Consider the following 15465-nt stretch of genomic DNA (forward strand, 5'->3'; position numbering starts at 1 on the left):
TCTTCATTTAAACCGGCTATAATTTGCATTTTAAGTAACTTGGTAATTTATTTTTAACACACAATAGATGTAGTGTTAAAAAGACCACGATACCAGTTCACTTTAGCTGGTCCTTTTCTGTCTCATTACAGTTATAAGGAATGCCTTTCATGTGGCTTTACATGTATGTGTCTGATCAGACATAGCTCTTGTGTTTAACATGGAAACATAACATTTTTTCATTTTTGAAGAGAAAGTTCATAAAACCATTAAATATAAATATTTTGTAAAATATATATTTTAATCTATTTGATGCATTCTTGCTTCATAGCGTAATAAGAAAACAAACATGAGTTTGTGAAACTGGCATCCACTGACACGGAGAAAGTGTCAGATTTCAGCTCAGTTCATGCAGTTTGAGTGCTGCTGTAACTAGGGATAAAACTAATACATACAAATGTTCAAATACTAATTTATATTCATTATTAATCTCCACTTCTTGACAATATAATTAGCATTATAAATTAGGATTTAAAATAGGAAATTCTAAATAATTCACTAGTGATGTATTTTAGGAATCATTCCATCATTGGTGGTTTAGAGCACCTGTGTGTTTCGTTGGTGGTTTGTAGTGATGGTCATGGGAGGATCAGCTGCATCCATCTGGCTCATTTTCTGTGTGATTCTATCACTGAGGCCGAGGTAATCCTTACAGAAGTCCTCCATCTCCACTAACAGCACCTCTTTCTCTCGCTCCAGCAAACAAATGGCCTCTTTGAGTCGCTCTCCCTTCTTTGTGCTTGGCATCTTCAACGCTATCTTTTCTTTATGAATGCTCTCCAGCCTCCCCGTCAAGACCTGCTTGTCTTTCTTGAGTTCACTGAACATCTGCATCAAAGTCTTATAATCTTCTCAAACAACCGGACTGCCACGGACAGGCTTTCTGCTGCTCCTGCCGCTGAAGTATCTCCACTCTCTGCTTGTGAATTCAGTTTGAATTCATACTTCACAGTCTCCACCTGTTGAACTGCATTTTCTGTTCTCCATTTTTTTCAACTCCGCGTTCAGTTTTTCAACCGTATCCTGAAATTCCTTAAGATTCTTCTTCTTGTCAGACTCTTGGAGTCGCCTGAATGAACTCCTTGTTCGTCTTCCGAGCTTTACGTAAATGTTCTCTGAGGTTTGCAGATTCACTTCTCGTGGCTGATATCTCCTCCTCAAGTCTCTGATGAATGCTGATGTTCTTCTTGTGTTCGGCATCCATCATCTGCTGCATCTCTTTGCTCCTCCAGAAGTTTCTGCTTGGTTAGCAGCTCCTGAGACATCTGCTGAAACTTCTTGAATGTTTTTGGACAGCTCTTTCTCACTGAGCTCCACATTGAGTTGGTCCTTCATGGTGTTAGCACGTGTTTTGAGGCGCTCTTATTTCTCCATCAGTGCTTTAAGCCGTTTCATAGTTAATTTAGGCTTCACCGAGTTCCTTCTTCAAATCTTCAGAGGTTTGCTCAAACCTGGTGGTGATTTTCAGTGTTTTTCTGTTCTTCGCACTTCAGCTATTCTGTAACAATTTGGGTTTCCTTCTCCTTTTGCTTTGACGTCTCTTTAATATCCTTCAGTTCTTGTTGCTTAACCAACAACAAATGGACAAGATGTTGATTCTCCAAGTCCTTCTGTTGCAGTTGTTTCTTCACAACTTCAAAGAAGTCGAGATGTTTGCTCTTCAGAGATGAACTTTTGAGGGCTCTGCTTCTTTCTTGACCCTCTGATATTTCCTTCAAAATGAATTTGGATGGGTTTGGGGAACATTCCACAGATCTTGTTGAATTAGACCTAATAACGTAATATAAGGGCAGATGTAAGGCTATAGGAAATCATATTTTGACCTAAGGATACTCATCGTAGCCACAATTTTTTTTTTCTCAATAAATGTGCTCCAGCTAGGCTTCTTTGTAAGGATTCAATTGCCTGCTCATTCAAATCTTGATTGACATTTCCACTTGTATTTTGCAGTGAACTCTCTTGCACTTTCAAGAACCTGTTTTCAAGCTTATCCGCTGCGGCATGCTGTGATTTAGCAGGGAGTTCTTGTCCTTTCTTCCGACTAAAAAGCACCTCTTTGTTGTTTGACTGCATTTCACGTTTTCTGGCTGACCGGTGCCCAGCTTGTCAGGAATTGGTTTGTCACTGTCCTGCTGTGAGTCGTGAATGCCGTTAGGTTTACACTTGTGCATAGATCCTCTAGTCTGTTTAATGTCCAGGTCCATGTGAGGTGAGTTTCTTTGTACTGTAAGAAATTCAGATAAAGTTATTTGGACAACAATGCAGGCAATGGTGTACAAAGTTCAATTCTGATAAGCACTTTATGAAACTGTTGAAATGAGCCCTTACCTTGCATTACTCCCAGCATCCAAACCGACTACATCAGAAGCCGACTGTGCAACTCAATACCCATTGTTCAAAACTTAATGTCTGTCGCCATAGTAACAGGACCAATGGTGCCAATGCTAAGCACTTGGAAAAAGACGTTATAAAATGGTTTTGAATTAAACCAGTTCTTCTTGAAAGACTGTAACGTTAGCGTCTCCAGAACAAAAGCAGCTACTATCACACTGGTGGGGATCAACTCAAACTTAATTTAATATTGTAAAATGTAATTTGTTCCTGTCCAGCAGTTTAGACATCTGGTGAGGCTGGGAACCGTAATAATTGTAAACATTATTAATATAATGTAATAATTGTAAACTCATTACAGTACACAATTATTCTGTTCCCTTCTGTGTAGATGGTAATAAATCTGTTTTGATAGCGTTTCATTTTTGATTTGTAACACATTTCAGTATTGTTTTACTCTAGAAACGTAGCATATTACTGTAGAAATATTGCATAGCAAACTAGCCTGCAGGTACATTGGATTTTGGTGGTGTTTGTTTCTGAGTGAGAAAAACTCTTGTAATATGAAAGATATAGACACTGAATGCCAGTTTAGCTCACATAAAATGCTGTTTTGAAAAAATAAGGGGTCCTGACAGCTTTAAAAACTAATCTTGGTGAAGAGTTAAACATGCTATGGTTTATTTCAAGTTATCCATAATACATTAATGTAAGTTTTAACTTGAATATAAAACATTAACATATAGCTTACTAGTTTTTTTTTTTCTGTCTTTATATAAAAAAGAAGAAAAAAAAGAAAACTGATAGCCTCCCAAATAATCCTGAAGGAGCTGGAAACAAAGTTTTTCAATATTTTAATCATTTAAAAAATAAATTACATGCATAACCTTAAAAGACTTAAAAGTCTTCTCATGAGCACTCCCATGTGTCAGAAGACTGCACAATGAAAGGTGCTCTGTGGGACAACAAAAGCAATTACAGCATCACATTCATACTCGTCTCAAAATATTGTAAATTAAATCCTCGTGATCTACAGCTGATATTTGTACACTCATTTACATGCAGGAAACTATGATACGGTCTAAAACAACACTGTACAGAAAGAGGCCCGATAGAGGGGTGTCATGGATGGATTTACAACTTCAGCATTCCTTAAAGGCTAAAAATGCCTCAAGAAATCCAGCAAAAATGAGTTTTCACAAAAGTAAAGCTGTGTGCTAGAAGGCAAAATGGCAAATGCTACGGATCATCCACTGAGAGCAGTAATTCAACCGTTAAGCACATAAGGGATTAAAGATCTCAAAACTGTTCAAAACTTTCAGATTGTAAAACATCTGTAGTGCTTCCCTGAAGAATCCCTCAAAGCTGCATGTATACCTGATGATTAATCCTGAAGCATCTGTACTGCTGTCCGTTGCTGTTACAGTGTCAGTCAGCATGTTGGGGTATACATTCACTCTTACAAGTAAAGGTTCTTCAGAGCGATGCCATAGAAGAACCATTTTTGGTTCCACAAAGAACCATTTAGTCAAAGGTTCTTTAAAGAACCATCTCTTTCTTACCTTTTTATAATCTGAAGAACCTTCTTTCGCCACAAAGAACCTTTTGTGGAACAGAAAGGATCTTTATGGATCCATTTAGACAAAAAGGTTCCTCTATGGCATCGTGAATCACCTTTATTTTAAAAAGTCTTGGTCAGGGAAAATAATGCTGTAAACTTTGGTTAGAACCTACATGACCGTACATCACAAAAACTACACAACAGAAGCAGTGATTTTTGAAACACGGGGCAGATAAGGCACAGCAAACTGTCAGTTGGTCTTCAACTTTGTGGCTTGTGTCACCTGATCTGTGAGCGTGGCTCTTATAGAGTTCACAACAGTCTGTCTGACATTTTCTTCCATGTACTGCTCAGTAAGTGGCTTCAGCACCTAGAATCAGCGAGGAAAGGGAAAACAACAATGAAAACATGAATGGCGCTTGTCTGGAGAGTTTTTAGCCTGTTGCTAGGATGTTCTGGGTGGTTGATTACAGGTCAGAGGGGTCAAATCCCTAGATATACACCTCTTTTAACATCCATCCTGGGGTGTGTTTCCCAAAAGCATAGCTGCTAACCTGTTAGCAACTTACTTGGTTGGCAATGGGAAATTGTATTGCAACCAACAAAGTCGCTAACTTAGTTTGCAACTATGGTTTTGGGAAACGCTCCCCTGGTTGGTTGTTTAAAGTAACCTCTCAAACACACTGCTCCTCAAATGTTTTACCTTCCATGACTTTTCCAGTCATTTGCAATTATTGTACAAGAATTTTAATAATTTTATAAACATTGCACTCACAAAGAGCAAAGTGTAGCTGATAAAATAGCAGTTGACCATTTAAAAAACAAAGTATATTTAATACATAAAAAGTGTCCATGAGATTTTATAAACTTCTATATCTTTTTTTTTTTTATCTGGGACAATTAAATCCCTTGATACTTTCAGATTTTCCATGAGGATGAGAACGCTGGTCTTAACGTCAGACATGTTTCTCAAATCCTTTAAAAAGGATAGTTCACAGATTACTTTTACAAAGTCTTTATGATCTTTTAAAAACATAAAAATCTATATATAAATATATATATACACACACACACACACACACACACACACACAGGTGATGGTCATATAATTAGAATATCATCAAAAAGTTGATTTCACTAATTCCATTCAAAAAGTGAAACTTGTATATTATATTCATTCATTACACACAGACTGATATATTTCAAATGTTTATTTCTTTTAATTTTGATTATTATAATTGACAACTAAGGAAAATCCCGAATTCAGTATCTCAGAAAATTAGAATATAACTTAAGACCAATACAAAGAAAGGATTTTTTTAGACATCTTGGCCAACTAAAAAGTATGAAAATGAAAAGTATGAGCATGTACAGCACTCAATACTTAGATGGGGCTCCTTTTGCCTGAATTACTGCAGCAATGGAGCGTGGCATGGAGTCGATCAGTCTGTGGCACTGCTCAGGTGTTATGAGAGCCCAGGTTTCTCTGATAGTGGCCTTCAGCTCTTCTGCATTCTTGGGTCTGGCATATCGCATCTTCCTCTTTACAATACCCCATAGAAAATCTATGGGGTTAAGGTCAGGCAAGTTTGCTGGCCAATTAAGAACAGATATACCATGGTCCTTAAACCAGGTACTGGTAGGTTTGCACTGTGTGCACGGGCCAAGTCCTGTTGGAAAATGAAATCTGCATCTCCATAAAGTTGGTCAGCAGCAGAAAGCATGAAGTAGATGACATGGCACCCCAAACCATCACTGACTGTGGAAACTTTACACTGGACCTCAAGCAACGTGGATTGTGTGCCTCTCCTCTCTTCCTCCAGACTCTGGGACCCTGATATCCAAAGGAAATGCAAAATTTACTTTCATCAGAGAACATAACTTTGGACCACTCAGCAGCAGTCCAGTCCTTTTTGAAGCGAGACGCTTCTGATGCTGTCTGTTGTTTAATAGTGGATTGACACAAGGAATGCGACAGCTGAAACCCATGTCTTGCATATGTCTGTGTGTAGTGGTTCTTGAAGCACTGACTCCAGCTGCAGTCCACTCTTTGTGAATCTCCCCCACATTTTTGAACGGGTTTTGTTTCACAATCCTCTCCAGGGTGCGGTTATTCCTATTGCTTGTACACTTTTTTTCTACCCCATCTTTTCCTTCCCTTCGCCTCTCTATTAATGTGCTCGGACACAGAGCTCTGTGAACAGCCAGCCTCTTTTGCAATGACCTTTTGTGTCTTGCCCTCCTTGTGCAGGTGTCAATGGTCCTCTTTTGGACAACTGTCAAGACAGCAGTCTTCCCCATGAGTGTGTAGCCAACAGAACTAGACTGAGAGACCATTTAAAGGCTTTGCAGGTGTTTTGAGTTAATTAGCTGATTAAAGGGTGGCACCAAGTGTCTTCAATATTGAACCTGTACACAATATTTTTATTTTCTGAATATGGGATTTTCCTTAGCTGTCAGTTATAAACATCAAAATTAAAAGAAATAAACATTTGAAATGTATCAGTCTTTGTGTAATGAATGAATATAATATACAAGATTCACTTTTTGAATGGAATTAGTGAAATAAACTTTTTGATGATATTCTAATTATGACTATCACCTGTATATATGAGCTTGATGGGCCCCCATCATCTCAAGTACTGTCAATGAGGAGTCAAATTACTTTCTCATCTTAAGAAATTGGGGTTATGACAAGATTAGAAGTGAAGGGTTTATATAATGACGGCAAGCAACTGAAACAATGTGATGGTGGGATATTGTAGCATGGACCCAACCAACATGTGGAAGGACATCCAGGAAGCATAACTCACCTGTTCCCACAGGGCCTCTGTGATGAGGTCTATTGCCACAGCCACTTCTCGATACTCTCCTGAGTATCTGACATACGCCCAGGCACACAACGATAGCAGCGACACCCCCATCACCAGATTGGCCAGAGCCGCGATTACCGATAGCCCAAGGAAACCTGTTACTGTGGAGACCATATAGGTCACAAACATGATGGCAAACAGGATGGCTGGAGTTCTCGCTGCGTAGAAAATGTTCTTGCTTTCATTGTGTTTCACAAAATTTGTGTACACTTCATCCAGCTCCGTCTCCAACTGCTGCTGGTAGCGCTGACAGAACTCCACGCCGCCCATTTTCTTCACCACGCTAAACTGTTTAACGGAGGTTTTCTTAAACTCTTCGTGATAGCACTGAAGGTCCAAAGGGGCGATGTATGGCTTGTCACCTCCACATACCTGTGACATACAACAAAAATATGAGCTCAAAATCTTTTACTAATCACCAGATGCATGCATTGCAGAAATGATTAAACCATTACAGGCATCTCTGTATTTTGAGTTATCTAGGCCAAACCTACTATTTTAGAGCAATGGCCTTGTTATTTTCAGTTATATAGGCTAGCTCATCTCACGTCACGCTCCTGCTATATTTAAAGAGAACTGAGGTCCCTCTCCATGCATGATCCATTTAGGAAAATAAAGAACTTTCATATGCAGAATGTATTTTTCTCACACTACTTCAAATTGGTCTATATGCATGAAAGAAAAACTAGCAGCTCAAGGTAACTCTACCTGCTCCATGGCTCTGTTATAAGTGTCTTTCGCTCCAGCGACAGCTGTCAGGTTGTTTGCTTCAGCAGTTGCCTGAGTAAAAAAGGGAACAGTGGGTATTTAACACTTTCATATTCATATTTCAGAAGGATGGTGTGACACTTAAGACTGGAGTAATGATGCTGAAAATTTAGCTTTTCATAGCTATATAAAATACATTCAAATAGAAAACATTATTGTTATAGTCAATTTAAATGTTTCACCATATTACTGCATTTCTGATTCTTTTAAACTTTTGTACAACACTGTAGGTGACATTAAAGATTGAGAGCAACACACCTGCAACATGGATTTAGGATGTGGAAGCTCCTCCCCTTGAAAGATTTTAATATACGCCTACAAACAAGGAAAATAAACATTTGTCTTATACTGGATGTTCATAAAGCAGAAAATGTTCTGGAAATGCAATCTGATTGGATGAACCCTGTTCAATGACACTATAAAAAGCCCAGCAGTGATCTTAAATCAGCTCAACTCTACATTAATGTTGCCTGACAACTGTAAAAAGACAACGGTCATGAATGTGCAGTGCTATGACGCTCATATTTTCTGTATGTGTTTTTATGCACCTCAAGGTATTTTCATAACAATAAAGGATGTTCATGACAAATGATAAGTACTCAATCCATTTTAAAACGTACAAAAAGTGCATGTCTGCAAATTGTAGACCACAATCAGAAGTTATTACAAGTACTCGATGATGGTGTAAAGTAAAAAGATGGTGCAAAGCTATTATTATCAAAGAAGTAGATGACCGTCACTTCACTCGCTGCACAAACCTTGGGGAACACTTGAATAGAGCCTCTTCAGTTTCAATCCTGACACAATTAACACCTGATCAGATTTGTGTTTGCAGCTGTTATTGCAGCTCAACTAATCAAATCTGACCTTGAAGTACTCCAGCAGGTCTCTGCACGTGACTTTAGCTCCGCCGATCTCTTTCTCTACCAGGTTCTCTGGTGCCAGGAGTAAAGGCACTAGACTCTGCAGCTCCTTCTTGAATTCACCATCAATGTCTGCACAAAACAAGTTTATGATGAGCCAAGAGTTGAGATGTGCACGTGTGTGTCTGTGTCTGTGAGAAAATCTATACTGACCTCTCAGTCTGCCATCAAAGTGAGGGTTGGTGGCCACCTTCAGACCTGGATGTGGCAGCAGAAAGCAGCCAATGCTGGAGAAACAGCTGTGAATGTGTTTCCTAACGTTCTGCAGCTCTTCATGTTGATTCTGCTTCACCTACAGAGAACACAAAACATAACTCGCACTCCGTTCAACATGGTGAAGCCGTGTTCACCTGCGCATCTTCTCACCTGTAGTCTCCGGTTCAAGAAGCAATTCCCTCCTTTAAGCCCATACCCATGCTCGTAGGGGTAACACCAGTCTCTGATCAGAAACAATAGTTTCTGGAAGACAGGAAATAAGAAACGTGAAGCTTAAGATTAAAAATCTCTGGAAAATCCTTGGTGACAAACTTATGGCTAAGAACCCAACTACAGTTGCCAAACTATGAAAGAGATTGGAAGAAGAGTGGACCAAGATCACACCAAATTATAGTGATGTATTGTGGCCACAGATGTGCATTCAATGCCATAAAGGGCCTCTACACTTCACAGCGTTTTACACAAAATAAAGTGGCTTGGTTATTTTGTAAACGCTGTTCTACTAGCAAGCCACAACTAAAATTACTTCAATTTGAACAGTAAAGATTACCTTATTTCGGAATAAATCAAGCGTTCATAAATTGTTCTCTAATTAGTGCATTGTGAATTTATACATTTTTGTTAAAAGTTATTATTTTGCCCCCCCAGAATAGTTTTTTTTTTTACATATCAATACATATTGAAGGGATATTTCTTTTTTTAGCAATACAACCCATCAAAACAAATGCTCTGATTCTTCAATAACAGCTGTAAATTGGAAATGATCAGCTTTTCTACCTGAAATGGTTTCTCACAGATTTCCTCCAATGCAAGGCGACCATATTCTGTGAAAAGCTATAAAAGATGCATGATGTTACTGTCCCACACACACTTTTAACATTAACTAACGATGTACACCAACAAAGCAAGTTGCTACCTGGAGATGCTGCAAATCATCTTCTTGGATATTCTGAGAGAGATTGTAAACCTAAAACAAGCAAGATTTTTTGGTCACTTATTATGTTAATGATTATTTAACCCCACTAATGTGCTCAACACACCTGCACAGAGCTGGTCATGGTGCTCAGAGCAAAAACCGTGGCACAGTCTTTGATGGTGGACTGACTGTCAAAGGCTCCCTGAGTGTCCACCAGCAGAACCGCCACCTTCAGACACACACAGATTAGTTTTATCACACAGTCAACATTTCTTGACAGTGACATAATACACATCTTCAAGTAAACGCCCATCCACCTTGGTTCCATCTTCCTTTTCCACAACAAACACCTCACTCCAGGCCTGGATGCCTGTAGTCTCTCTCTCACAGCCTCCCCTCCAGGAGAAACCAGTCAGTGGCTCATCGTCTCCTCCCGTCCATGACTCAGATGTCTACAAAGACACACAGACAAAGGACAGTGCCATGTGAATGTCCTGAAATGTACCTAATAAAGCATGCATGCTCACATCTATGTGACCCAGCTGGTTTTATACATGCAGGATGGAGCCCGCAAGTTAAGGCATGTCAGTGATAGGAGTCATCAGGAACTTGTTCTCAGGAACGATAATTCAGACTTATTTTTAACAGATGTGTGAGAGGTCTCATGCTTCACATATTTGAATGCATATGGGTAGTTGATGTGTCGTTTTACTGTCCTCACAAAAAAGGGACAATACTTTCTTTTTCATTTTAGCGGTGTTATTTTTTTATACTGTTATAGAGTTTATAGCTGTTGTAAAAACAGGGAAAATACAAAAATGAAGAAAATTAAAGAATCTTAATTAAAAGAATTTAAACCTTTGCTGGCATAAATATATGGTAACAATTTTGCACCCATATATTATTATTAATGTTCTTGATTTACTGTAATAAATAATGCCTGTACTAGTCATTGTATGTGTTTTCCCTGTACACTGGGGGAAAAATATCTATAACCATTTGCTTAGTAAAAGACAGACTTTGCACCTAAACTATAAAATGTGTAATTTCTCTCAACATGTAAAATATAGAAAAATTAAAGTGGAAATAGAAATATCTTCTAATTAGTATCTACATTAATGACTGAATAATCAATTTATTCATTTAAGAGCAACAATGTTCTCATCAATTCTTGAAGCAATGTTTTGAGGATCCCTGAAAAACATTTAGAAACCCATTAGGAAGTAAATAAGAAACATAAGCTTTTAAAATATGACTCATTTAAATATTATACACGTTTTAATCTGAAATCTTATATTTTGTCCATCTTTCAGCTACTCGTGCACTGACATCAGTAGAATGGGGTTTGTTCTAACCTGCTTATGCATGTACCGCAGCATGAAGTCCAGCAGGAAGGACTTTCCCTTGCGGAAGGCACCAGCCACAGACACCACAACCACGTTGAGATCCTTGACATGTTCCTGCATCAGGATCTTTTCCAACGCGGCAGCATCCAACTCAAACTTATGATCGTCCTCGTTGGTGATTACAATTTGGATGGGTCGAGCCCCCTCAGGAACAGAGTGGTCCTCCTGCTCAAGCTCTTCCTCTACAGCACACGGTGTGACTCCATTAGTGTCCAGTGAGCTCATCCCCTCGACGGGGCGGCACAGTGGAACATCTTCCACACCGCTCATCTCTGAAGAAGGGGAACGAACAGGGTCACTGGAACGGTTATTATCATTAACTACAACTATCAGAAACATTCTGTCAACTGCAATAAAGCCACAACATAATACAATATAAATATTAGAGGAAAAACGAACAATTTCAAATTTTTATTTCTATTTAGTTTAAGTTGAAAGACTAAAATTAATGACTTAAAAAATAAAAATTAGCCAAAATTTAAATGGAAATAAATAAAAATTAAATAGTAAGCACATCAGTAGCATATATATATATATATATATATATATATATATATATATATATATATATATATATATATATATATATATATATATATATAAATAAATAAAAAAACATATAACATATTTAAAATATAAAAATAAAAGCTATTTCAAAATAATAATAAAACTATAACATTATACAGTATAAATTAACACACACACACATACACATATACAAATTACCAGTGTTATATGTATATTTAAATAATTTAAAAAAACAATATATATTGTTGCAGCTTCAGCATCTGCACAATGTCCTCTTTTGTTGTGTAATACTGGCCCAAACAGTCAGAAAAGGCACAGATGAGAAACATCCACACACTGAGATCCAGTCCTCGATGACCAGAGATGTGTTTTCTGATGTTTGCAGCTTTGCTTTTTAGCACTTCACTAGCAGCTCATTACTGCGGTCACTTTCTATTCCAGGAGCGTGGGTCTCTGTTTAAACCCCGTGCACTTTATCCATGAGCTGCGATAAGCCTAGATCCCTTCGCCCACAGGGCTAAATTTGGTAATTTTTGTCCTCGGGTTAAGACACATGTAACAGAAAACAAACACCCTCTCCCTCTCTCTCCCCTTCGCTGTGGTCTGCTCAGGCTCACGGCCAGCCGAGCAGAGCCACTGGAACAGAGTCAAGCAGTGTCAGTGTGAGCAAACACACACCAAGGACACACTGGAGACGGGACAGTCCATCCAAAACAGCTGCAAGTTCAGCTCAGCTCAGCTGTGTGACGCTCTCATGTTGGCCAGACTGAATAATCGGCTAATACCACGAATGAACCGGCAAATATGCTGTTAAATTCTTAAAATCTCAAGGGGACTAAATATTTCATGTCGGCTCATTAACAGACATGAAAACCTGACATCGCAATGCCAAAGTCTTCCAGGTTTGTAATATTTTTGTCCAGACTTCCAAAATAAATAATTAGTGAAGGTCACTGAATTATGATGAAAACGTAGCATGTCACAGCTACACATCCAGTGTTTGGTAACCTGCAAATTTATTAGTCTCTGTATATACTGCAAGTGGTTCACTTAGAAAGCAACATTTAACAAGGAAAATAAGAACTAGTGTGAACGAATAAATTATGAATAATTTGCTGCCATTGTGTGAACAATATGTAACCATGCAATCCATAAAAATTTAACTGTAATCTGATTATGACCCTTTTATAATATAATTACTTAAAAGATGGAATCTGGATTACTTAATCCAGATCACCTGCATTCAGTTATTTCCTAGCACAGTTTATCAATTTATATAAAAACTTAATTTGATATATTAAAACATTAATATAGCATGTAATGTAGTGCAACAGAGTTTGTGTGATGTTACTAAACTCATAAAGGGGGAAATATGGAAAGAGTGACTAGAAATACTTTAATATTAAATTATAATATGCTTTATAGTAAACTATCATTTTAAATTAACCTGTTCCTTACGCCAGGACAGAACATGACAGAGGATATCAAGACAATAAAGTTGCATTTCTTGGGTAATGCATTGGCTAATATGAAAGATACATTTAATTATACTTCTTTTATAATTTGATTTAACTTAATAAAGACACAGATGTCTGTTGCTGTTATTCACAGTGCTAACAAATACTAAATGTAAGTAATTTTGGTAGCTGAAACCTTAAAGTGCTACTAACTAACATACAGTACATGTTTCTATCATATTTTTCTTATCTCTGAATAATTCCAAAGTACAATTGTTGATATCTTTAAAAATAATATCAGGTAAGCTATATATTGTTATAAGCCATTTGAAAGCCCAATAATCATAGATGTGGACCACAAACACAGATGCATAACTTCAGACAGACAAAACATACAAATCAGACACAACCACCTCTGCTTATGTCTTATCGGTTCATAAGCTGACTGACATATTTGCACAGACAAAAGAGAACTTAATATAAGTGTCCTTCCCACTTACAGTTACTGTACACAACAGCCAAGCCCTAAGAAATAAGTAAATTTACATGGCAAATTACCCTGGTAAGTTCTGAGACTATGCACACAGGCCTACAGGATAGCACCCATCACCCTAAAGCTAAAGAGAGCACGCGAGAAGCACAACTCGTTTGAATGTAGATAGTTTCATTAGGTTCCAATGGCGCGCGCGAGATATCTTCGAAGAGCTGACCGCGCGCTCGCTCACGTGCACGAGCTCGTCAATCACAAACCAGCTGGCGAATTCAGTGAAACACTGAAATGATCTAACAGTAACTAACTCACAAATACACTTCCACTAACGAGTCTTCATAATAGTGGAGTTTAATGTATAGCGCATGCTGAACGACCACGTCAAAGCGAGAAATTAAGGAAGACTGGCTCCAAAGTTTGCAAGGTTGCAAATTAAAACATCTAATAATAGCAAGGATAAAAGTAACGTAAGAACTCGCCGAGAACACCGCCGTTTCCTGATAAACATGCACCGAGAGAGGGGCATATCACGGATAAAACCGTTATGGTTTCCCTGACAGGTACCTCAACTCTCACGCGGCGTTTAACGCCAGCGACGAGCGTCAACAAGCGCTGGAGCTCTGGAAAACTCTTTCAGAGCTGCTTTCTGGAGCGCGCTGAATCACACCTGCTCAAATTCGATCGTGAAACAGATAAAACACGAGTTCAGGTCCCTTTTACTGTACTTTTAGCCGTTCATTAAAACACAAATTAACGCAAACTAACAAACACGCATCAGGACAACAAAGTGAGTTTGTGAAGAACGGATTTCCGATGCTACACGAGATGAAATGAGGTTGTCACCTTCAGCAAAGTTGTGGCATTTCTGCTTCGACGCTGAGAAACGCCGATTCCTCGGTCCGCCGTCTTCCGCCATCTTGGATCTGCTCAAACTTCGCAGCGTGACGTCGCGCGGCCCCAGTTTCCCTCGGACTGCACTGTGCGTTAACTTACTGCACTAGTTCAGAGATGTTTGGGGAAACAAAGATGGGTTTGTCAGTGTGGATGTCAACACAAGAAAGAGAAGAGCTCTTACAAGAAAATATGTTATAAGGAATATTCGTGAGACTGCATTTTTATATCAATCGTCAATAAAAGTCATCAAATGTGTGTGGCACTGACCGTGCGACTTTATGCAGAGGGTCAGATACTTTCACCGAATAATAAAAAAAAAGCTCTTTGGAACTCTTTGGAGAACACGGTCTTCATGTTTTTACACAAATTTGTGGAGTAAAAAAAATTATAAAATAAAAATAAGAAAGAAATAAAACATTATAGTGATCTCAAACTTATGCTATTTTCCCTGAGAAATTAAATGACAGGAAAAAAAAGAGGTTTGAAAAGGAACTCTCGGAGGCACAGCATATCTAGGACTGGTCTATCTTTAGACTGACACATTTAAAAACCATTTGCATATGTTGCCCATTTAATAACTCACCAGGTCAGAATGTCACAAAATAATGCATTCATGAAAATATAGAAATAATGACCAATGGATAGAAACTCAAGAGGATATGAACTAACAAAGCTTTTAGCAAATTACACAACTAAATTAAACAAAATAAGAGCAACTTTATACAATACTTAGTGATTAATCCAATGTTATTGTAGTTATTGAATTTCATTATAACTATTCTAGATCAGTATGATCAGATCTTCAGCTTGCTGCACTTATTGGTCCTTTTTCAAATCCCACAAGGAATTCTAGATACGTATTACAAGACAGGAGATAAGTTATGATGGAATTAATTTTTTAATGAAAAAAAAAACGATGTTGTTTTGCAATGTCTGTTTTGAGTATTGCTTTTATTCATGTGCAACGTACATTTTTTTTTAAATATTTTTTTTAATCCATTTTATAAGTTTAATGCATAAAAACAACGTTTAAAATTTAAACTAAAATGGTTCATGCATATTA

General features: G+C 37.9%; 1 protein-coding gene across 1 annotated transcript; it reads right to left on the reverse strand.

Annotated features, from left to right (window-relative positions):
- Positions 1-3207: 3207 nt before the first annotated feature.
- Positions 3208-14514, reverse strand: LOC113112985 (atlastin-2-like). Its single transcript, XM_026279049.1, has 13 exons — positions 14352-14514; positions 10983-11305; positions 9945-10079; positions 9752-9856; positions 9628-9678; positions 9489-9545; positions 8862-8954; positions 8649-8787; positions 8440-8567; positions 7831-7887; positions 7513-7584; positions 6745-7176; positions 3208-4301 (listed from the first exon to the last, which is right to left on the reverse strand). The coding sequence occupies exons 1-13, from the start codon at positions 14422-14424 to the stop codon at positions 4182-4184; spliced, it is 1785 nt and encodes a 594-aa protein (XP_026134834.1). The 5' UTR covers positions 14425-14514; the 3' UTR covers positions 3208-4181.
- Between the last annotated feature and the right edge of the window lie 951 nt (positions 14515-15465).

The sequence above is a fragment of the Carassius auratus genome, chromosome 13, assembly GCF_003368295.1.
Source record: "Carassius auratus strain Wakin chromosome 13, ASM336829v1, whole genome shotgun sequence".
Lineage (NCBI taxonomy): Eukaryota > Metazoa > Chordata > Actinopteri > Cypriniformes > Cyprinidae > Carassius > Carassius auratus.

Excerpts from the sequence above, each read along its gene's own strand:
- LOC113112985 (XM_026279049.1), bottom strand. The coding sequence starts at position 14,424 with ATGGCGGAAGACGGCGGACCGAGGAATCGGCGTTTCTCAGCGTCGAAG. Across the intron at positions 9,857-9,944 it reads AAAAGGAAGATGGAACCAAG|GTGGCGGTTCTGCTGGTGGA; the intron begins GTGGATGGGCGT and ends GTGTGTCTGAAG. Across the intron at positions 9,679-9,751 it reads CCATGACCAGCTCTGTGCAG|GTTTACAATCTCTCTCAGAA; the intron begins GTGTGTTGAGCA and ends TGCTTGTTTTAG.